Source organism: Micropterus dolomieu, linkage group LG08 (genome assembly GCF_021292245.1).
Source record: "Micropterus dolomieu isolate WLL.071019.BEF.003 ecotype Adirondacks linkage group LG08, ASM2129224v1, whole genome shotgun sequence".
NCBI lineage: Eukaryota > Metazoa > Chordata > Actinopteri > Centrarchiformes > Centrarchidae > Micropterus > Micropterus dolomieu.
In genome coordinates this window covers 16,924,168-16,945,874 of record NC_060157.1, presented here as the reverse complement: position 1 = coordinate 16,945,874, position 21,707 = coordinate 16,924,168, and the positions used below count along the sequence as shown (strand labels likewise).

Here is a 21,707-nt window from a genome sequence, read left to right as displayed (position 1 = left end):
AGATAAAGGCTGACATCTGATATTAAGCAGTTGTGTTAGTATATATAGTAGTGTTGGCGCCATCTAGTGGATGATACAGGCTAATGTAAACAGACAGCAGAGACACGTTCAGTGATGTGAAGAATGGCATGACTTTATTGTGTCCATTGAGCAATGTTAGACATATGGGATTTGATGTGGTTATAGAGACACGCCATAAAACCATTATTAGGCCCCCTTTTAAGCCAAGTGCTCCTTCCTGCTGGAGGAAGACAATAAAACCACAGAGGACACCCCCTTTTCTGCATACAGGGGCCATGCCTTCTCTTAGATCTCCTCACTTGTAGATTGTTGTCGCAGATGCACTGACTATTTACAGTGTGTACAATAGTGATGTCATGTACAAAAGAGAAAGAAACCTTTACAAATATTTGCATAAGAAAAAAAACCAAAACAAATGTCTGCTCTTAAAAACAACATGAAAAGAGGAAGATATCCAGTTATTTAAAAAAATCCCTCCCGTGATAAGGTTAAGGTGTGGTAGGTCCAATAAAACAACACTTTGGGAAACACTGCAGGGACACATGCATCAACATTACATCTCCTGGCTAATATCTGTTCTTACGCCGCTTCCAAACTCTCAGGCAACTCCTCAAAGATGTCAAGGATTTCACACTTACATGGCGTCGAATCGCACACAAGCATGTCGTGATACACATTCTCATCTATTGCGGAGTAAACTGACACATATACACACATCACCTCAACAAACAGCATATCACCATGACTACAAGCCAAAGGTCAAAATTGAAAACCCACTCTCCACCTGAATCTGGGCATCAAGGTGATGACATTAAAGTGACATCAGAGTAGGTGAGAGGAAGTGATGATGTTTCCTCTATTCTGAGGCCTCAGTGTGGTAGATTAAAGCAGCTCAAAAGCGGCTTCAGGCCAAATTGTGTTTCAGGCACAGATAGACTTAGGCATCATGTCTCTACTTTACACCAGCACCCTGTTTGGAAAGTAGAGGAACGTGTGGACAGAATATGGCAGTCTGAGGTACTTCAGGGTCGAGGGGCACAGGGCTGAGAGGTTTAAGAATATCTCTTCTATCTCCAGTTTTCTCCTCTTACACGTCTTTTTCTAATGCTTTCTTCCTTCCTCACAAGAACAGTCAAGAAGTGAGCAATAAATACTCTGTAATCTAGTACTCTAACATATATTATGTGCAAACAAATGAAGGAAAGGAATAAAAATAAGTCCCCCCACTCCCAGCCCGTACTCTGATATCTACTGTTTGAAAAAAGGGACGTTATCAAAGATATAAAGAGCAAATGCTATGAGGAAGGAAACGTGTTTTGTACAGATTCTTATCACTTGATGGCAGTTGTTTATTTTTAATGATGTTGTCCACTTTCCCCCGATGAATGAGAAATGATCGAAACAGTGACGACACCTCTACACTGTCTGCCGCTGCAGATAATGGCATGTTAGGTGTACATAGGTTGTAGTTGCTGTATACAGTTATATGGTTGGAGAAGAATCAGTATAAAATCCTACAAAATCAAGATTTTCAAAGCTGTGTCCTCATCTATCACAACAGAATTCTGTGTTTTTAAAACCAATATCTAAATACAGAATAGACGCAAGCACAACCGGAAATGGTCGGCAGTTTTTGGCAGACTAGATAAACAAGCAGGTTTTTTTTTTCTCCGGTGTGTTTTCAATACAGTATGTTGAGTAGATTCAATGTCAGTGGGTACTGAGTCCACCGATGATGACATCTTCTTTACACGTTGACCCTAAAACCGGTTTGTTATTCACCCATGCACATTACTCTAACAGCTTCACAGTTCTGCTATTCCATCCTTGAATTACACAATGGCTAAAGAAAAAACATTCAAGGCCATTCTCAGAGTTTTGTGTGTTATGTTCGATACCGAGCACCTTTGATAAGTCAGAAAGCACATCAGGAGAGCACTGAGGCAGGAATAAGTAGTTACTTGCTGCCATCTAGAGGAATTACTAATGAACTGCATAATTTGGCCAAACTGATAGTCCCCATTTGATGCACAGTCACTGACACAGCCTCCTAAAATCCAATTACCACAAGTAGAAAATAAAGTGCATTTTTTGGCTGTTGTCGAGCGACGATCCTACTTTTGAGGAAGTCAGAGTTACGTATGAGGTGAATTTCTTTGTGAAATGAAGCATGCGCCTTCAAAGAAAACCAGTACAGTAAGCACCAATAGTTGAGGAGAAAGTTGTGGCGGTCGGAAATGAAAAGAAAAAGAAAAGAATGGGTCTTGATCAATAGGATTATAGGTAATATTTTGCGTCATACTATTCTGGTTACCATGCACTTGCAGATTCAACAACAACCCATCTGGAACAAATTGAGGGCAGAGAAGAGACAAATCAATGTCTTTCCCATCATCATCCCAGCTTCATATGAAAGCGGTTTAATTGTCTTTTCAAAGTTCTGATAGCAGGGCAGAGCAAACCCATTGTCCATAATCACTCTCTCACTATATAGATCCTTTACATTTAGCTTTGTAGCTGCTCACTGAGCGCACACTTAAGTTAATTATTGAGTCTCTGAAGTCTCATTGGGACTGCACCCGCTGTGTCAGCCATGATGAAGAGTCCATAATTCCATATCTTGACTGACGGTCGCGTGTTATCCTCAGAGTGTAGCCTGCAGAGTGGGATCCAGACAGCCCTCCCGCTCTGGAGACTCGATGTAGTTGGCTGACTCCTGGAGCTTCAGCAGCATGGCCATCTGGGTAGCAGGAGGAGACAGAGAGGCAGAGTGAGTTAAACTGCAGATTAACCGACATGTTTTCTGTACACTTCAGGATTATAGCAGCTAAGGATTACTTTTCATATCCATTCACTTGTCCAACATTTCGATGATTACTGAGATAATTGTTGGGTTTAAGAAATGTCAGAAAAGACTGAAAAATGCCGATTACAATTTTTCAGATCCCATGGGGACATCGTCAAATTGTTTGTATTGTCCAAACAATGGCCCACAACAAAACAGATAGTCATTTAAACTGATATAAAGTAGACAAAACTGCTAAATCCTCACATTTGCCAAACAATGTTTGGCATTTTTTTGCTTGATAAATTACTTTTGGGATATTAACTAAGCCTGTCGCAAATAACCGCCAAGGGTGCAAAATGTTTCAGTGTCTCTGAAACTCTTTCAGTTGAGCAGGGTACTGAGATTGCAGATGTAACTGAGCCCAGCCTGGACCTGCTTTTCCAAGACGTTTAAAGGAAACTTCAGACACAATTTCCGTCGCCACAGTGGTCAGTCTGCGGTTATATATCAGGTGCAGAGGTTACTTGTATGAATTTCCATTCTCTCTTCCTGTATTTTGTGCCTCTGAAAAGGAAGGCCTTAAAATACATATTGCATGAGCCCAAAATCACATTTTTAGCAGTGCCGCTTCTCTTTCATTTAACCTGTGTAAAACCTTATTCTAGTCTTTTAGAAAATAAGAAGACAATTTGACTGTTTAGCGTCCATAAAATATTTCTCTATGAATTTTCTTTTGATAGCCTTAAACCTTCACTCTCACCAGTGGGTCTGACTCCAGTGTGCTGGGTGGAGGCGTGTCTTTGGGGGGCTTCTTCTCCTCACTGGGTGGACCTATGCTGGGGGGAGGTAGGTGAAAGAGCCTGGACTGGTCCTGCTGTGCATTAGGCCAAGGGAGAGTCCCTCTCACCCACTCCACTGGATCCTCCCATACCGCCTTCTGCCCATGCACCTGAGAGAAAAGGTGGTAATACATTGTAAAGCAACACGTAAAGAAGTAAAGAAATGTTGTTATCACTACTGTTACACTTCGGACGATGTCTGTGTGTGTGTGTTCACCTTGATACCGTCTTTGGCTCCCTCCTGCAGGTATGGTATAATTGAGTGGTTCCACAGGTCAATGAACCACTGCCTGAACTCGGCCACTGATACTGGGCACGAAAGGAAGAAGCAGGGACCTGAGGGAGGAACATTTTATGTTAACCGATGTCCTGTTCCAGGTCCAATTATGCCCCGTTTCCTGTTTTATGCCTTAGCTGACCGTGTGTCTGCTGTTGCTCACCTATGAGGAAGTCTGAAGTGCTATGTTTCTCCAGGAAAGCGTGGAGGTGGTACCAGAGCTGAGGGATCCAGTCCAGCACGCGTAGGAGAGCCTGCTGGCGTGCTGAGTCCTGCTCTTTCTCCTGGTAGGCTTCCACAGATTTACGGTGCAGGTACCTCAGCAGGAATCCGTTAGCCGGCTCCACGTTGTTGGAGAACGTCACCATCCTGTGGTCATATAGAAATGGTATTTTTACGCTATATGACTTCATTTTGTATTTAATAGTGTTGGGATGTGGTGCAATAGTGTATCAAAGTAAGAGGAGGCACTGTGAACATTTTCTGGCTTTGTGCTCACCTGAAGCTAAGGTGTAGTCCGTGGTTAGATGTCATCTTCACAGGCTGATTGGTTGTTCCAATAATGTAAGGACTGAAACATCAACAGAGGAAATTGTGTACTTTCATCAACCCAGTCTTATTTTTAACTTTTCAGTGAAATACTCTTGACCATTTGAAGTGACTCACCATTTGTGATACTTGCAGGTGAGCGCTCCGTTTACAAGCTCAGTGATTGCAGCTGAGTCAGTAATGTCATCTATAATAATCACCAGCGGCATTTCTCCTCCGCTCTCTCTGTCAATCTGATTTGCTAGATCGGACAGATACAACTGCAACTCCTGTGACAGCAAAGAAAAGAAAAGTGAATTAAAATGGCTCTGTGTGCATAAATGCATACTCATATTTGTGTAGAAAAAGAAACAAGATAACCGGCTGACTGATTCATGTGTTACCTTCTGCGACTGCCGATGCATGTTGAAGGTAACGGCAGCGCTGCGACCCAGCAGACAGGGCTCATGGTCTCCCTCAGACGAGTCAGTCCGGCTGCGCTGCAGGAGGTAGTGGGCCAGACGCTGAGCCAGGTAAGTCTTTCCCGTTCCGCTGGGTCCAGACAGAACGAGGCGCCTGTGCTTCATCAGCAAGCTGATGTAGTGCAGCATCATCGGCTTGGGAACCAGAGTCTCAAACACCAGCGAGTCAACACATTTTTCTTGAAGACCTAGAGAGAGGAAGACACAGGGAAGAGAGAGGAGAAGTAATTTGATTTATATAGTATGTATTATTAAATACAGTATGAGAAAAACAGGGACATGCTGGTTCCTTTCAGGTTTTAGACGTTTATTTACCAATCACACATGGGTTACATTAAATCAAAAGCATAACATCAGTTTTTAATATAATCTAGACATAAAATGGGTTTCTATTCATTTCTGAATGGCGGACAAATTAAAGTGAGTCTTGCTTGAGGAAGTCTCCTTTATCTATCGTTGAGTTGCATCTTTAATCGCACCTGCATTACTGGGAACGTAGGTAGGTTAATTTAGAAGGTAGGAAATCCATACTAATGAAAATGATTGGCAATACTTATTAAACAATTATATTACACAATTTTAAACAAAAGTATGCAAGTATGGTTTCTATTATCAGTCAAGGACACTCACTAACCTTTCAAGGTGACAAATATTCGAGCTGAACCACTGCCGAGACAACGATAAGGTGAGGCTTGAGGTTTGTCCCCTCCTATCACCCTCTGCCCTCCCTGGGTCAGCTGGTACAGGTGCAGTGAATCACAGGACAGACCCAGGCTGGCTGTCGGGTCCACTTGAGTCAGGTAGTCCTGGCGAAAAACGAGTAAGAAAATAAGCAAGGACTGATCTGGCAAGACACAGCCATACTATTTGTTAGAACCACTAACGTCTACGCTGTGAAGGAGGACAAGCATCAACTTACCTTGAAGGTCTTAGCTATAAGAGAGTCGAGACAGGCCCAGTCAGTCCTCGCGCTGACCAGCACTGAGCCCAGGTAGTACTCCTGCTGCTGCTTACTGTCCTACAGAGACAGAGAGGAGTGCACAATCTCCCAGTTGTTCGATTTAAAGATGTTGATATTATTGGATGTTAGCTATAGGTGTTCTGTGTTTACCTCTGCTTGATCTCCAATGCGGACCAGTACTCGTGCACACACCTCATCCAGCTGGGAAGACACACTTAACATTTCAACTGGAGACAAGTCTGAAAGAGTGAAAGAAAAAAAAAAGAATAGAAATATAACTTTTGTGCATACTGTGCATGTGCGTGAGCTGAACAACGGTGAAATTCTAATTTTGTCTCTTACCTGGATCTTTACAATCATTCAGACTGAGGCTGAAGGACTTGGTGAGGGACATACTCATCGGCTGCCTCAGCGAGGGCCCCAGGAGAGAGGCCAGGCCTGAAGGCTGGGAGGTGGAAGAGGTGGGACCAGAGCCAGGGAGATGGAGCTGACTTCCTGTTTTCAAATGGTCATTCTCTGCCTTCAGGTTCTCCACCGTAGACTAGGATACAGACAGGTAAGAAACTTTAAATTCAAGTTATATTAACACACAAATGTACCTATACTTCAAGTATATACTTTACTAAGCATGCACATACAAGCAAAACAAACCTGCATGCTGTTCATGGCTTCGCGAAGTTGCTCCAGCTGATGTGCGGAGCTTAAAGCCTCCAGTCGGATGTCTGTCAGTTCTCTCTCTTTCACCCAGAGTTCTGAGCGTAGCTCTGACACTGCTGTTTCCTCATTGTCCCCCTCTTCTGTAGTCTCCATGATTCTGGAGGGGACAAGATGCATCCATTAGGGCCAGACACCCATGAAGGCGAAACCCGCTACTACACTTTTGAGCTGGAGGAAAGTGTTTGTGTACTTACACAGAGGACGTGGCAGAGGCCGAGGTTTTGAGGGATGAGGGCTGGTTTTCTCCTCCTTCGCCCCCCTCATGAAGCATCTTTGGGGAGTTGGGAGCTGAAGAGTCAGGGGTGGCGATTTCCTCAATGTCTGAGTAAGTTTTGGAGCCTTTCTTAATACTGAATGCCTTATTGAAGGAGCTCCTCAGCTACACAGAGAGGTAGGGAGAAGGAGAGAAACAGACAGACTATTGAACCAATATTTAGTGAATTGCTGCATTTCTTACTGACAGAAGTTTTAAAAAAAAGGAGGTGTTAGGATTGTTAATTTGACACATGCCAAACATTATCAGGAATGGTTTGTCATCTTGGGAAACGCTTATTCACTTTCTTTCCATGAGTGAGATGATATCTGTCTGTTAAATATGAAGCTGGAGCCAACAGGCAATTAGCTTAGCTTACCGTAATGACCGGGGGCACCTCTAAAGCAAACTTCCTGGTGTCTTAACACAACTCCCCACAAGACTACCTCCTGTTATTTTTATATTTTTGTAGGTATTAAACAAATAAGATATAACGTTCAGAGCTGCTGGTAGTCAAATTTTGTTAACTCCAGACTGAGCCAGACTAGCTGTTTCACCTTGTTTCTACTCTTTATGCTAGGCTAAGCTAACAGGCTGTTGTTGGGAGCTTCATATTTAATGGACAGACACGACAGTGGTATCAACTTTCAGCAAGAAAGCGAATAAGAGTATTTGTTTTTGCAGATGTAGTACCCAGCTGCTGAGTCAGTAAGGGTTACTCGGTAAGGGCGTAACAAAATACACAATAAAGCATGGTGTGAATGAGGAGAAACATAATTGAAAACGGTATTTAATAAACTGATGATTCAACTGAGAACTCCACTGTTTATGGAGCGTCATGTCTGCTGATTGCCACTCAAACTGAATTACAGCCACCCGTTCAAATTTAATATTCATAGGACAGGCAGCCAATCAGTAGTCTCCGAGGTCAAGAAGCAGAGATGGAGGGAACTTGAGGATTGCGTTGTAGTTTATATGGTCCATCATGCTGTATGACAGAAGCTTATAATGGACACATTGACTGCACTCACCTCGAAGACCTAAAACCAAAAAATAACACAACACAGAGGAGGGAGAGACCGGTCATACTCACTACGGAGAATGAACTGAGCATAGACAAACACCAGGTTGTGAGAGTAAAACATTGCCTCACATGTAGGGTGCGTTCTTACCCAGCTCTTTTTCTTCTTCTTCTTGGCATCTTGGTCCTTCAAGCTGCCCACACTCGACATACTGGTCAGGCTGTTGAGACTGGAGATGCTCTCACATGAGTTCTGACGTCGAATTCGCAGGTCTGGTGAACGAGCAAACAGAAAATCAAAACAGTGCAAATGTGCAGAGAGACAAAAGAAAAAAATTATCCAACTGGTCAATCTCCAAACCTTTCATGTCTGGGTTGTTTAAGGCTCCCTGTATGACAGCCTGGGCTTCTTCATTCTTGGCCCTCAGAGCCTCGATGGTCTCCCTCAGATCCATCAGCTCAGAGTCCTACACAAACATTTAATAAATGTCAGTGATTTGGGTTGAGATATATCAGATTGCAAAACTCAAGAGTCTTACCACTTTTTTTTTTAAAGAAGTAGCCTAGTTTAAACGTTTCATCGTTAAACAGTTATGGTTTCTGTTCACTACATTATACTGTTGATGAGGTCCTTCGGAGATTATTCCTCAAGTCAAATATAGTTCAACACCACTTCACTCCTGTTCAAATGTCGTTTATAAATATCGTTACCTCATTCATGCTCAACTCAGTTCAGTGTTATTATGCTTCTTTCTTCTTGTTTATTCTTTTCTTATATATTATATATTATTATATATATAATTGTAACTTAACCATTTTCTGCCATTTATCTGCATTACATTGCTCTTGTTTTCCTCAGACCATCGCAATGTAGCATTTCAACACATATTGTTCTTATACAATTATATATGTGACAAAAACAGATTTATTTTGATTTGAAAATAAGGAATAGTTTGACTAAATGATTCTCAAAATTGTGAAAAAAAATGAAAAAAAGAGAAGCCATTTTTCACATCAGATTTTTGCCTATTTTTACGCATGTCTTCCTATATTTTGGAGAGGAGTAGTATTGTCTGATGTTTTAGCCAAGCTCTACAGCCCAAACCCACAGAATGAGCTCATACACCTGGTTAGCTTGATCCTCCTCACTATGTTAACAGTTCAAAAGGACAAAGAGTGGAGGACAACAGAGCCTCTGTGTGCTGCTCATTGTGTGCTAAAGTCGATCCCACTCTACTTTAAATAGAGCCGCCCGGCCCATCTCTTCAAGGTTAAAGAGCCTGTGCTCCAGGCTGGGCTGCACAGGTCAGCGCGCTGGCACAAACAACAAAGGCTTTTTTTCTGGAGCAGTCTAGTCGGGCCTTTCAGTGAGAGCAGTAAGGCATGAAGCACTAAGAGAGACTCCTCATATTTATGCACACACACACACACACACACACACACACACACACACACTGAACACTGCCTCGGGCGCTGATTAATTCATTCACACCAAAACCGATACAAAGGCTGAAGAATGCAGGAATGTGATGTTTGGTGTGAGTGCACGTGCAAGCTGTTTGCACTTCAGGCTCCTCATTCAGCCTAAAGTGAAGTTCACTGATCCTCTGTCCTCTTCTTACACAAAGTCACCCTATGCGACTGCAGCCTGGGCCTCTAACCTACATTCAGCTCCTCACCGCAGGCTGTGATCAAAGTCGCCTCGCTCCATGTTAGCAAACACAGTGCCTGCTCTTAGTTGACTGCTCATATAAGACGGGCGCAATGGTGGAATGCAGCTGGAATTCAGGTTTGTGTGTGTTTGTGTTTGAATGTGTTGCTGTGATGTTACCTTTTGTTCATGGCTTACTGACAGACTCTGCAGCCGGGTAGTCATCAGTAATAAACTTTGCTCAAAGGCAGCCACCAGATTGGCCTGCTTGGAAAAGGTGAAAGGCAAAAGCAACAATTAATCTTTTCCCCAACTTGTATTACAGTAGTTCTCTATAACAGGAAATTAATTTGACAGAGCATCATTTAGACATGGATAAAGTATAGAGAGTCTAATGGAACTAGAAATTGACACCCATGCAGTAGTAGATTCAATAGATTTCCTCTGCCCCTTTATACCCCGTATACAAGGTGCTAAAAGGCTGAATAACACACAAAGGCTGAACAGGATGTCTCCTGTGGAAAATTCACCTCCTCCCTAATCTCTCTCTCACACACGCCCAATTTAGCCCAGAGCAGGAGGGAGAAAATTACTTTCCCTTCTCCTTTATAGAATGTATTAGTACAGTAAAATAATGGATACAGCCCAGTCATTAATCCAGCACATAATCATGTTGTGATCCGTGCATCTGTTTTGCCTATTCACTGCACTTGCATAATAAGGTCAAACTGAATGAAAAGAAATCTCAGGGGAAGAAACACACACACACACACACATGAACAGAATCACTTGATTGATGTGTGCTGCATGAAGCCATGCATAATGCCTGTACTGTATTGCTGCACTTTGACCAGTGGAACCGCTGACAGGTAGGTCTTACAGAAACAACCTTGTATGTGTACGTGTGAGTGCGCGCACGTGCGCGTGTGTACTGAAGCACAGTGGCTTGGGGGAGAGGTTTGGGAGGAGGTTAGCATTATTCAGGCCCCACATGGACAAGAAATGTGCAGAGACTGCACAGAAATGATCTATGACAGACGTGTCACAGCTTGGATTTTAAATCTCTCTCTCTGCGCGTCTCTTTCCGATATTGTATGAAGGGTAAGTTATTTGCCTTGTGTGAGAAATAGAGCGTTTGTGAAGGAGGGATGAAAGAGGATTGCTGAATACTCATAGTGTCTTTATTAGTATCAGTTACCTCTGCCTCAGGGTAGATGTCACTGAGGTGGACAGTTCATCAAGATGAGTGGCAAGTATTAGGGTGTAAAATAGGAGGGAGGGGCTACTACAGATTCTTGAGTTGCCCCGAGGTGACAGGTTGTATGCTTAGCTTTAATTATGGCGTGACAATGTCATTCAAATAGATTAGAGTTTTTCTCCTTATAATTTCTTATCAGATATATGTTTTCTTATCTAAGCGTTGATTGATTTGACTGTTTTTCTGGCATTTTGTACTTTATATTCTATTATATGGTTGACAGTCCCCAACTGACTTTTGTTTTGTTCATTTGTTAATTTAAAAAAAGCAAAGCTTAAACTAGCTGCAAGGTATTTTCCCATATTTTCATTGCTAGAGACATTTGTTCGATGGAAAACACTCTTTAAGGAATTCCTGGGAGAGTTGAAATGCATTTGTGGATTAGATGTTACTTATTTAAGTTTGTGTTAGTTTTTTCAGAGAAAATTGTAAGACTAATACAACAGGAAAATAATAATATAAAATAATAACTGATTAGTAAATTAGCAGACAAACAATACATACGTTTGCTGTCAGCTGTGTCGTCAGGTTAGACACCTTCTCCTGGGATGATTCCAGCTCCCTCCTCAGCTTACGGATTTGCTGTGATGAAAAACAGGTATGTTACATAAAAACATCTGATGGTTAAAGAAAGGTTACTAAAGCTGTCAATGACTAACATTACGCAAGTGACTTGAGTGGATGCAGTTCATGAAATGAATGACAGACTTGTTCTCCCATGTACAGCGGCGATGAGAGTGATGGATGAAAGGACAGATATGAGACAAGAGAAGAAGAAAGAGCAGGAAAGAACACACTTACCTCTCCCTGAATCCTTTCCTCAGCCTTTGGAAGCAGGAGGAATAAAAGTCAAGATGTTAAATAAGACAAAAGGAGAAGAGAGGAGAGGAGAAGAGACTAACGAGGTATTGGCAATACCTCCCTTGTGTGTATTTTTTTTAAGTGTGGAACGAGAGGAAAGCATCACTGTACACACAAATATCAGCACACACTGACACATAAATACACACCACATCACATATTGCGCTGTAGCTACCTGATTGTGCATGCTGCCCGCACTCACCGAAGAGTAACTTGACGAGGCGTTGGATGCCAGGGAGAGCACAGACCCATGAACTGAAGAGAGAAAATTGAGAGCACAAAAATAAATCAATAAGAAGCTCAATTAAAAACAGAGGTGCACAACAACGGTGAACCGAACATTATACAGCAAATATCACAATTATTCAGTGGCCTCACCTTCGTCAGGCTCCTTGTCCCTGAAGGATCCAGAGCGAACCATTCCCATGCTGCGGGGGCGTTCAGCCAGCGACAGTGTGCTGCCCAGCGGGGATGCTCCATACAGCTCCAGAGATGCATCGTGTGTTGGGATGCTGTTGGATCGAGTCATCCTTGGAGGTCCACTGACAGGGCTGGGTACTAATAGGAAACCACAGTGGACGAAGGAAAGAGAGTTACCAATGTTGTATATGAAGTTAAACAAACACACAAATATATATACTGTAGTAAAATGATGTGTGAATGCATTTATACTCACCCATACTGGTCTTTGAGGTGCGAGGCAGGGAGGTGGGTGAGGACAGCAGTGGAAGAGCAAGCGAGTCTGTCATACTGAGAATAGTATGAGAGTGTCTCCTCTCTCCTTTCTCCTTTCCTTCCTCCTCAACCTGGGGGGCACCGCTGAAACTACACAGACGTCACAGTCAGCGTCGCTAATGGTAAAAGTTAAACTGTCAGTCATTGTCAAATGTCAAATCTGTTGTTACGTATTTAGAATTCAAATAGTTTCATTGTGTTTAATGCTTTTGAACAGGGGACTCACAAAGTCAAAAGACTTCTGAGAGCGTTATGAAAAATCCTTCAAACATGCAACATTGCAATTTCTATTTCAGTCACATGCAGTAGATCCTGTACACAGGAAGTTTGGATGAAATCATTATACATTTAGAACCATGACCATGATATCTCAATGAGAAATAATATAAATGCCACAAATAATAATAACTTTTGAATTAAATTATGCATATGCCGTACATAAAGATATACTACATTTCTATAACACGTGTCAACATCGAGATGCTTCACAGAAGGAGTTAAAGTTGTTGATACTACATGACTTAACACGTAAAACTGAACGACACTATAGTGTGTTATAATCAATTTAATGAATATGTATATACTGCTTTAAAAGCTATATAGGAGATGTTAAAATAAAGTGTTAGCCAGTACCAATATCTTTCAATGAGGGGAAAGAAAAACAAAATGTTACCAGTAGGACACAATGAGATACAATTTTGAGGGGATTAAAGCTAGGTTTTTGGATTACAAGTGACAGGAATGATGAGGATTAACACAATCGGTCATTTACTCGGGGTCTTATCAATGGGATCTCTGTATGTGCGCAATTAAACGACGGTGGCCAAATTGCGTCAGACTATCAGTGTGTGACAGTCTGGTGTATAACAGGGTGTATGTGTGTCCACTTACCTTAAACCTTTCTTTGGCAGCGTGTTTCTGTCTCTCTGAGAACTGTGGAGATTAAACAATGTCATTATTTAACCACTGGTGCAGGGAGTTATTAAACTCTCAAGAACAGGCAGCAGGCACAAAGCAGCACAGTGAGACTGGCAGACAGCTGGTGTCAGCCAGTAATTATGACTTCAGTCACTGGGGCCGGTACAACACTGATAATAGGCCTGAAGTAATAATAGCCTAGAAACACCCCAGTCTGTGTGTGTGTGTGTGTGTGTGAGTGTTTCTGTGCGTGGGTAAGATTTGGGCAATATTTAGCACCTCACACAGCAATTAAAATGCAGAAACATTAAATATACAATATCTTTCAGTTTGTGACCATGGGGTGGTGAGCTTTGTCTTTTTGGTTTTCTGATTAAATCACAAATTTAATGGTAGTAAGAGCTGTTACGTATATTTTGATATATGACTCTTCGAGAGATTTTTATCCTGAAAAAAACAAACACATCAGTACCAATCTGTGTTTTAACTTTGGTGGATTGTTATTATCTCGTCTTTGTAGGTGTGTAGGTGTTTTTACTCGATCTTCCTAAATGCCACTGCTGTCAAAAATGTCTCAATACCTTTTTACAGTTATGAGCAGCATTTTGCCATCAAATGTCAACCGAATCACCTTTCCAAATACGTGGATGGAAATGTATGACTGTAGTGTAGAACAAAGTGAATAAGGTATCAAAGACTTTCCCCGATCACCCCTGCCCTCTTTGAACAATGAAAAGTCTTGGTGTAGTTCATTGGCTGACCAGAAGGTGGAGCTACATAGCAGTGTTACAAAACGTCCGCTTTGCATGTCTACTGGTGTGATGTTTTGGTTAAAAAAAACAAAATTATAAGACCATATATTATCATTTAGCAGAATTGAATCTCACCTGTCTGTGAGAGACAATGAACCTTTACTTCCAGAGTTCCAGCTGGCAGGAGGGCCTCTGTCTTCCCGTCTAGTTTTGTCTCTGGACTCTGTGGCAGTGTAGCCTTTCACCAAATTCTCCCTCTCCCTCTCCTTCTCCCTGCCCTGGGGCTCTGGGGCCAGACTCATTTGGAGTGGTAGGGACTCCAGGCTGCGATGCAGCCCAGACATACGAGGGTAGAGCAGGGGAGATGTGCTCCCTCCGCTCCCTTCGACCCCGAGGGAAGAGACCTGCCTGGGCCCCAACCCAGTCCCCGAGCTCGAGAAGCAGGCCGAAGAGTTCACATTGAGTAATGGGGCAGGGCTGGGGGTCAGGCAGGGGCCAGTGGTGCTGCCTACTGAGCTGGCCAGGTCTTGGAGCTTGGAGTAGGGAGGAATTTTAGGTGGCAGGGAGTCCTGACCTCCCACCTCTAGGCTGTTCGAGTTCAGCTTGTCAAGCTGGGCCATGGATGGAGGCTTTGCCAGGCTGCGCACTCCAGATAACCTAAAGTCAAAGAAAGTCAATATTGAAGAAAATGTATGTTCATACTTTGTTTTGTATGTGAAAGTGTCAAACTGGCAAACTACATCATGTAAGTTTTGTGGTTGCATATATCCCGGTACCTGTGTGTGTTGGGTGAGGGCAGATCCATGCACTTGCCACTGCTGGGAGGCCTAAGCCCCTGTAGCTTCCCCCCGTTCTCAGATGGGGTCTGAGCAGGGCTGCCCTTCAGAGACCCACCTCCACACTCAGAGTCAGATACTACAGCTTTAGCTTTGGCCCTCTCTTTCTCCTTCTCTCTGTCTGTCTGATTGACAGGACCTGGACTTGGGATCCCACGCCCCCCTGCCTTACTCATCCCTGTTCCAGAACCAAGCCCTGAGGCAGGCTCCTTGAGCCTCGAGCCCTGAAGCACCGTGGTGGAGGGTTTGATCAGCCCTGAGCTTGTGTCCATGGTAGTGCTCATTGGGCGGGCAGAGCTCGGCCGGGTCAGAGTCAGGGTGTTTGTCTTTGCCGGGCGAGGCAGAGAGCGGTACTGGAGAGACGTCCTGGCATTTGGGGATAGAAAACCACTCTGGTCACTGTTTGACACATCAAGACTTGTCTTGCGTCCTCCACCACCACCACCACCACCAGCCCCTGGTTTAACAGGAATACCCGACGTTTTGGGAATCTTCCCCACAGTTGCAGAGCCGCACGGTATGGCACTGCCGCCTGTACTCATCACAGTGGTCGTATTGGCATTGTTTGTGCCATTGCTGGTAGCTGTGGTGGGCTTCTTGAAGCCAAAATTTCCACCAGTTGAGGGTCTGACCAGGCCGGACGGAGGTTTACGTTGCTCACCAGCACCGATGCCATTTCTGTGGTCTTTGCAGGCATCAGAAGAAGAGCGCTGAAGGCCGGAGGTCTTCACTGCTAACCGAGACTTATCCATTGGCTTCCCATCGGACTTTACAGTACCTAGAGAGGTAGAGGAAGAACAAAGAAAGAAATCACAGATTAGTAGCTTGAACAGTTTAAAGCCTAAACAGTCTCTGGTGGTGAGTGAGACTAACCAAGCCATTTTAGGACATGATAACTTATCTGAACACCTACAAGGTCTGACTGTCTGCTGATAAAAACACATCCCTGTCTGAACAGACAGACAGTGTGCAGACTAGACTCTCGGTCAGCTTCACCCTCACACACACTGTTATCATGCAGTTACTCCTCTTTTCCATCCTCATGAACTAAAACCGTTTTCTCTGGCTTTCCAGTAAGTGCACGTCTGCGTGTCACAGCTGCAGAGCGCTGAGATTAACATGCGTGGCGTGGCTGTGGAAAACTGGTGTTCACATTTGCGAACCGTGTCTGCGGGCAAAAAAACTGCACGAAACACCCAGTATAACTGAATTTCTCCACTCTAGAAGCCTATTTGGGGAAAGAGGGCTGAGAGAGTGATAAATTGGTGAAACGGGGGTTTAAGGAAAATTATGTGATTTTGTAAACATCTAGTTGGCAAATTAATGGGACTTGTTTAGAAGTTATTAGTAGAAAAAACAGACACATGTGCACTATATGCACCACCGGCACAAGTATGAGCCCACACTACACGCGCTCTTAATTTGTATCTAATGGGAGTTGTTATGGGAGGTTTATATACAAGGCATTAACAGAGTCAAAGAACTGCTGTTGAATGAGACCCACCGGCGTGCTGCCTTGGGACATCTGGAGTCATTTAAGGGTATTTATAACCCCGCAAAAGACACATACACACACATAGGGCCAGACATATATACCACACACACTCAAAGCTCTCAGTGATTGGATGTTATAGGAATGTTACACTGACAACACATTACACTTGGAGTTCTTTTGTAAATGTGAAAATTGGGTTTACATGTCAAGTCATAAACTCAATCCATCGTATAACCGCAACGTTGCACGTTCCAAGAACATTTTAGCTGCAGTAACACACACTGTTGGCATTGAGATGCAACAAACACACACATTGACAGAATCCAGGCATACGTATTAATTTTGACCCAAATGGAGCCTGATTTATTGACACGGGCTGTGGAGACAGTAGAGCTCACAGCTTGACAACGCGTCGTGTGAGGAAGAGACCGCAAATCACTGGATGTCTCGACTCAAGAGACCCGCATGTCTGAAGGGATGGATATCTGAACACACAGGCAGACAGAGAAATCCTTTGCATACTGTAACATTTCAAACACTGCCATCTCTGGACGTTGAAGGAAAATTGCTCATTTATATTCTCCTTCCCTAAGTCTTCCTCTATTTAAGGCCGCTGTGGTAGAAGGGAGAGCAGTGGAAGGAGGACAGTATGGAATGATGTATCTTCACACATCTCATTCCCAGACTCCATGGTTCTGCTGACATCATCTCCTATCAACCATCAACATGTGTGTGCTTAAATTTCTGGTTGTTAGGATACAGTATCCGTGTTTATTTGTGTGCATGTGAGAGGAGTGTAAACGCTTGTTGCAGAAAGGTGGCCATAAGTATCTGCAGGTGTGTGAGGAAACAGACAGACAGAGAGATACATGACCAGTCAACAGCCATCCGCTCAGCGCTGACAGAATGATCAACACCTGCATGGTGTCCCACTTCTAAAACTACATATAACTACATTTGCACCAAAAAGAAGTGACAAAAATCATTAAACTAGATCATTATGCTTACTAATTCAGTTGTCCCAAAATGCAATGTACAAGGGTTATAGAGGCGATGCTCACAACTGGAAAAAATCTAAAGAAAATGTGGATGTTGGTTCCAAGGCGCCACCAACATCATTAGCATCAACCTTTTTTTATAACAGAGTAATTGTTTAAGTCATTAATCAAGAAAAAAATACAAATCTCTGTTGGTTTCAACTTTTCAAATATGAGGTTTTGCTGCTCCTCCCTCTTTTATATTCTTGTGAAACTTGTGATGGGTGCTTCTGCTATTACCTTACACTTTATATCGTAAATGTCAACCGCTTATCCTGCGTACAAGGTTGCAGGGGAGCTGGAGCCAATCCCAGCTGACATTGGGCGAAAGGCGGGGTACACCCTGGACAGGTCGCCAGTCCATCACAGGGCCACATAGACAAACAACCACTCACATCCACACTTAAGGACAATCAACCTAGTCCGCATGTCTTTGGATGGTGGGAGGAAGCCGAAGCATCCAGAGAGAACCCACGCGAACCCACGCGAACAACACACAGAAAGGCCGGGGAAACTGGGGTTTGAACCCATGACCTTCTTGCTGTGAGGTGACAGTGCTAACCACTGCACCACCGTGCCACCAGTTAAATGAGAAGTTGCAAAAATATCTGATTAAATGATCATGAAAATAATTGTTGGAGGTTAGTATATAGCGAATAATACAGTTCTGTGCAGACACACCTGCATACAAAAGTGGGACACACACACAAACACACAATCCTGCCAAAGCTCAGCAATTAATTAATCTCAAGCATGAGCAACAAAGACGTTTCTATTTATCTACAAATGTCTGCCTTTCATTTGGTTAAATTCATGGACTCCTCCACACTGATGAGCAACAACAACCTTTTCCAGTCATCTGATTAATTCAAGTCTCCAACTTGGTGGCAGATTGAGTAGCCTTGATCGCAGATTCATACTGTTCACATCAATAACAATAGCAGCCAGGCACATAGATCACAGGCTGGTTCAACACACGTTTGGCATGTCTGTCATTTCAACAGCTGGCAACGTAAACACAGGACAATCCCTCAGAAAGAGGACTGTTGACACAGACACTGCCTATCTAGACCGGCACACATCACATCAACTAATATCCTGTTGTTTTGGTTGTCTATATGTGTGTAAGCGTGTGCGTGTACTTACGTAAACAGCACACAGATGGCGTGCTTAAAAAGCAGCCGCACAAACCCCGCTATTGTGCTCTTTGTGTGCGAGTCTGTGCGCGTGTTAAGTGCGATGGGTGACACTCTGTAAGGTTGGCACAATCTCAGACATTTCTGCACTCACACACACACTATTACAAGCACAAACACTGTCTCTGGTCCAGTTGTTTTGGGTACAAGGCCTTTATTTAAGTGCAATAAATCTGTCTGTGTCCGGCACAAAAATAAAGAGTGGATAGGAAAGGCTGGACCAATAGGAAGAAGAAAAAAAAAACACACTGTTGGTCAGTGTGTGTCTGTGTGTTAGTGTGGTTGGCTGGCAGGAAGGGAGTGGGTGGTGATGGGCGTTTGATACATGGCACCACTTTCTAAAAGGCCTGGAGGGTGGGCTGCAGCTGTGGATGAATGTGTGGGACAAAGACAGAGAGTGTGTCTGTGACTGTGTGTGGGTGTGAGACTGCCAGAAAGAAGGGAATATTAAAAGAAATCTGTCAGTCTGCAGGTTATGAAACCATTTCAAATGTAGCTATATATATTACACCTCACTGTGTGTGTGTGTGTGTGTGTGTGTTTCTCCACTCACCCGCCACTTTCAGTGCACTCTGAGAGGTGTGTGTGATTGGCGAGGTGACTCCCACAGGTGGGTTTCTTCCTTTCTTCAACACATTCCCATGACCCAGGGTCTGAGGTTTCTTCAGTTCGCCTTTCCCTCCTTCCAGACCCTCCCCCTGTGTCCGTGTCTTTTTCCATTTATTGGCTGATTCGGACTTGAGACTTCCTGTATCATAGACGCCGCTGCCATGGCTCTTGCGTCCAGGTTTGGTGACATCAGTGTCCCAGGACAGACCACTCTCCACCAGCGATCTCTTCTCTGCATCCGTACGCATCTAGAAAGAGGACAGACACGTGCTTAAACACACTGTGTCAAGACAGTGTTTAAGAAGTGAGTATGTGAGGTCTGCTTTACAGAACAGGGAGCCAATAATTATTTGTATGTCTGTGGCAGACAGTTTGCTTATAGTCATGGTTTTCCCTGCCTGTCTAATTCTAAGGTGGCCCACCTAACTATGTTTTGACCACTTAAAAAGCAGAGTTAAAAAAAATTAGCACAAGCATCATGAGATAGTGCTACTGAAGAATGAGAGAGAAAGCTTTTCTGGTGTCACATAAAAATAAAAACTGCATTAGACTAACACACATAAGAACAAGAGCTCTCTTTTAAGATAGGCTTTATTTGTTACATTTTTACCAAAATTTTGACACGAGGTTTACATGAATCTTTATATCCAGCACCAGTACCTTCGCCATTTTTTTTGGAAGTAGCTGTAGGAAAACCTGAGGGATAGGCATAGGTTAATTAGGTTAGCCTTCATCTATATTTGTAGATGTGCACTGGATGAAATCCTAACAGCTATTAGGCTCTTGTGTCAACAGCTCTATCTCTGTGATAACTGAACAAACTCCATCAGCAGAAGAAACCGTGTGATATGGCTGAAATCTCTGGCAAAAAAAAAAACTAGTAAAAGTGAACCTTCTGTTGGGGTTGTTTTGTCAAACTATATTTGGATACCTCTTGCAGTTTTGGTGGACATTAAAACTCCAGCACATACAGTATAATATGGGTTAGCAACATCTTTTTGTGTGCCACCGCTAAGATGATAATGAAATATAATTAAGTCCAACTTTAAGAAATGTAGTCTATTCATGTAATCCTCCAGACCACACCCCAATACTACAACGTCTTACTTAAAAATCTAGTTTTACTTTGGATGATTGTGATTCATTTCCTGACATCTCTTAACCTAATCCATGCTACAGAGTTAACTTGGGACACTTGGATGAATGACCCGATGGAATAACTCATTTATGCAAAAACACTGCGTATTCCTTGAAATCAGTGTTCATCATTGGTCATGGTTTTAAAAAAGACATTTGTTGAGGTGTGTGGACTCAGACAGAGACTCAGACTCTGTCTCATCTTGATGCCTTCTGAGCAGAAAAACATGTCTAACCCAGTCAACCTAAAAAACACACTCACTGATGTCTCATCTGCCCAGTCTAAATCCTATCATATGCTCTGTTTGAACACTTCAATAGAGACAGCAGGAGAAGAAACTGCCCAGCACACACATTATGGACTGTATGCATGCATATATATACACACACACAACAAAAATATTAGCTGAGACATAAAGACTCACACAGACACTGACCTAAAGAGAAAAAATAGACATCATAAACATATTAAAATGTTAAACTAAAGGACATGTGAGGTTATTACTGAGTCAACGCTTTTTGCACGTGTATGTGGTGAATACACACAATACATAATCCCGGGTGCAGTATGTGTGAGTGTTTATGGGAGACTACATGAGGACACAGAGGCAGATTATTGTCCCCTCTGTAGGAGGCCGACAGTTACACAATTTATCAAGAGGTGTGTGAATGTGAAGCTGTGTGTGTGTGTTTGTGTGAGCCAGTTCAGAACATTTCACCAAGCAGTTCTCACGAGGACTCATGTGCTGAATTCCTTTTTTATTAAAACCAATAGACCCCATGGGCAGGTTTACATCACATGAGGAGGAGGCATGTGTCAGTGGGTGTGTGTGTGTCCTGTTTGACCAGACCTTGTTGATAAAATATTGTCATTTCCTCACACACATTCCCTGATTATTGAAACAGGGGGGAAGGAGATGCACATCTGTCCAGATAACCTTGGCAACACATGGATAACAACACAGACATACAGACAGATAGGCAGGCAGACACACACACACACACACACACACACACACACACACACAAAAGGCACTGGGTAGGTGTATTAACTTTAATACATAATACATACTCTACAAAATCAGCATTGCCTTTGAGGAAATTAAATTCAGCAAGAGCAAAAAGGCAAAAGGTGGAGTGATACAGAGGAGAAAACAGAGACAAAGAAACGGCTTTAGGACACAAAGAGAAAATGATAAAGAAAAACATCAGCTGGGAACAGGGAGCCATGTGTATTAGACAATGTGGGGTGCATGATGATGTGATGGTTGGTTGCCATGGTAATGATGCCATGGGGGTGTAATGGTTGCTATGGCTACTGCAACTAGGCGTGGA

At 43.1% G+C, this 21,707-nt stretch overlaps 1 protein-coding gene and 1 long non-coding RNA gene across 7 annotated transcripts in view; one reads left to right on the top strand and one right to left on the bottom strand.

Annotated features, from left to right (window-relative positions):
* Positions 1–112: 112 nt before the first annotated feature.
* The window catches only part of LOC123974535 (neuron navigator 1-like), a 100,836-nt gene continuing 79,241 nt past the window's right edge, over positions 113–21,707 (bottom strand). The window contains exons 11-35 of one of the 6 annotated variants that reach the window (XM_046055328.1): positions 19,180–19,483; positions 14,839–15,676; positions 14,198–14,719; positions 13,284–13,325; positions 12,334–12,482; positions 12,036–12,215; positions 11,833–11,912; positions 11,301–11,378; positions 9,719–9,805; positions 8,249–8,354; positions 8,039–8,160; positions 7,898–7,906; positions 6,808–6,992; positions 6,548–6,710; positions 6,239–6,437; positions 6,047–6,135; positions 5,855–5,953; positions 5,570–5,741; positions 4,858–5,123; positions 4,592–4,743; positions 4,425–4,496; positions 4,089–4,294; positions 3,866–3,984; positions 3,570–3,758; positions 113–2,761 (exon numbers count right to left, since the gene is read on the bottom strand). In XM_046055328.1, the coding sequence (XP_045911284.1) occupies positions 2,666–2,761; positions 3,570–3,758; positions 3,866–3,984; positions 4,089–4,294; positions 4,425–4,496; positions 4,592–4,743; positions 4,858–5,123; positions 5,570–5,741; positions 5,855–5,953; positions 6,047–6,135; positions 6,239–6,437; positions 6,548–6,710; positions 6,808–6,992; positions 7,898–7,906; positions 8,039–8,160; positions 8,249–8,354; positions 9,719–9,805; positions 11,301–11,378; positions 11,833–11,912; positions 12,036–12,215; positions 12,334–12,482; positions 13,284–13,325; positions 14,198–14,719; positions 14,839–15,676; positions 19,180–19,483 (4,524 nt within the window). In that variant the 3' untranslated portion in view covers positions 113–2,665. The remainder of the gene's footprint in view (positions 2,762–3,569; positions 3,759–3,865; positions 3,985–4,088; positions 4,295–4,424; positions 4,497–4,591; positions 4,744–4,857; positions 5,124–5,569; positions 5,742–5,854; positions 5,954–6,046; positions 6,136–6,238; positions 6,438–6,547; positions 6,711–6,807; positions 6,993–7,897; positions 7,907–8,038; positions 8,161–8,248; positions 8,355–9,718; positions 9,806–11,300; positions 11,379–11,832; positions 11,913–12,035; positions 12,216–12,333; positions 12,483–13,283; positions 13,326–14,197; positions 14,720–14,838; positions 15,677–19,179; positions 19,484–21,707) is intronic. The other 5 variants (XM_046055329.1, XM_046055332.1, XM_046055330.1 and 2 more) reach the window with 5 other exon arrangements.
* Positions 6,102–11,663, top strand: LOC123974538. Its single transcript, XR_006825878.1, has 4 exons — positions 6,102–6,452; positions 6,700–6,938; positions 11,313–11,394; positions 11,523–11,663. It is a non-coding gene; the product is annotated as an uncharacterized LOC123974538 (long non-coding RNA).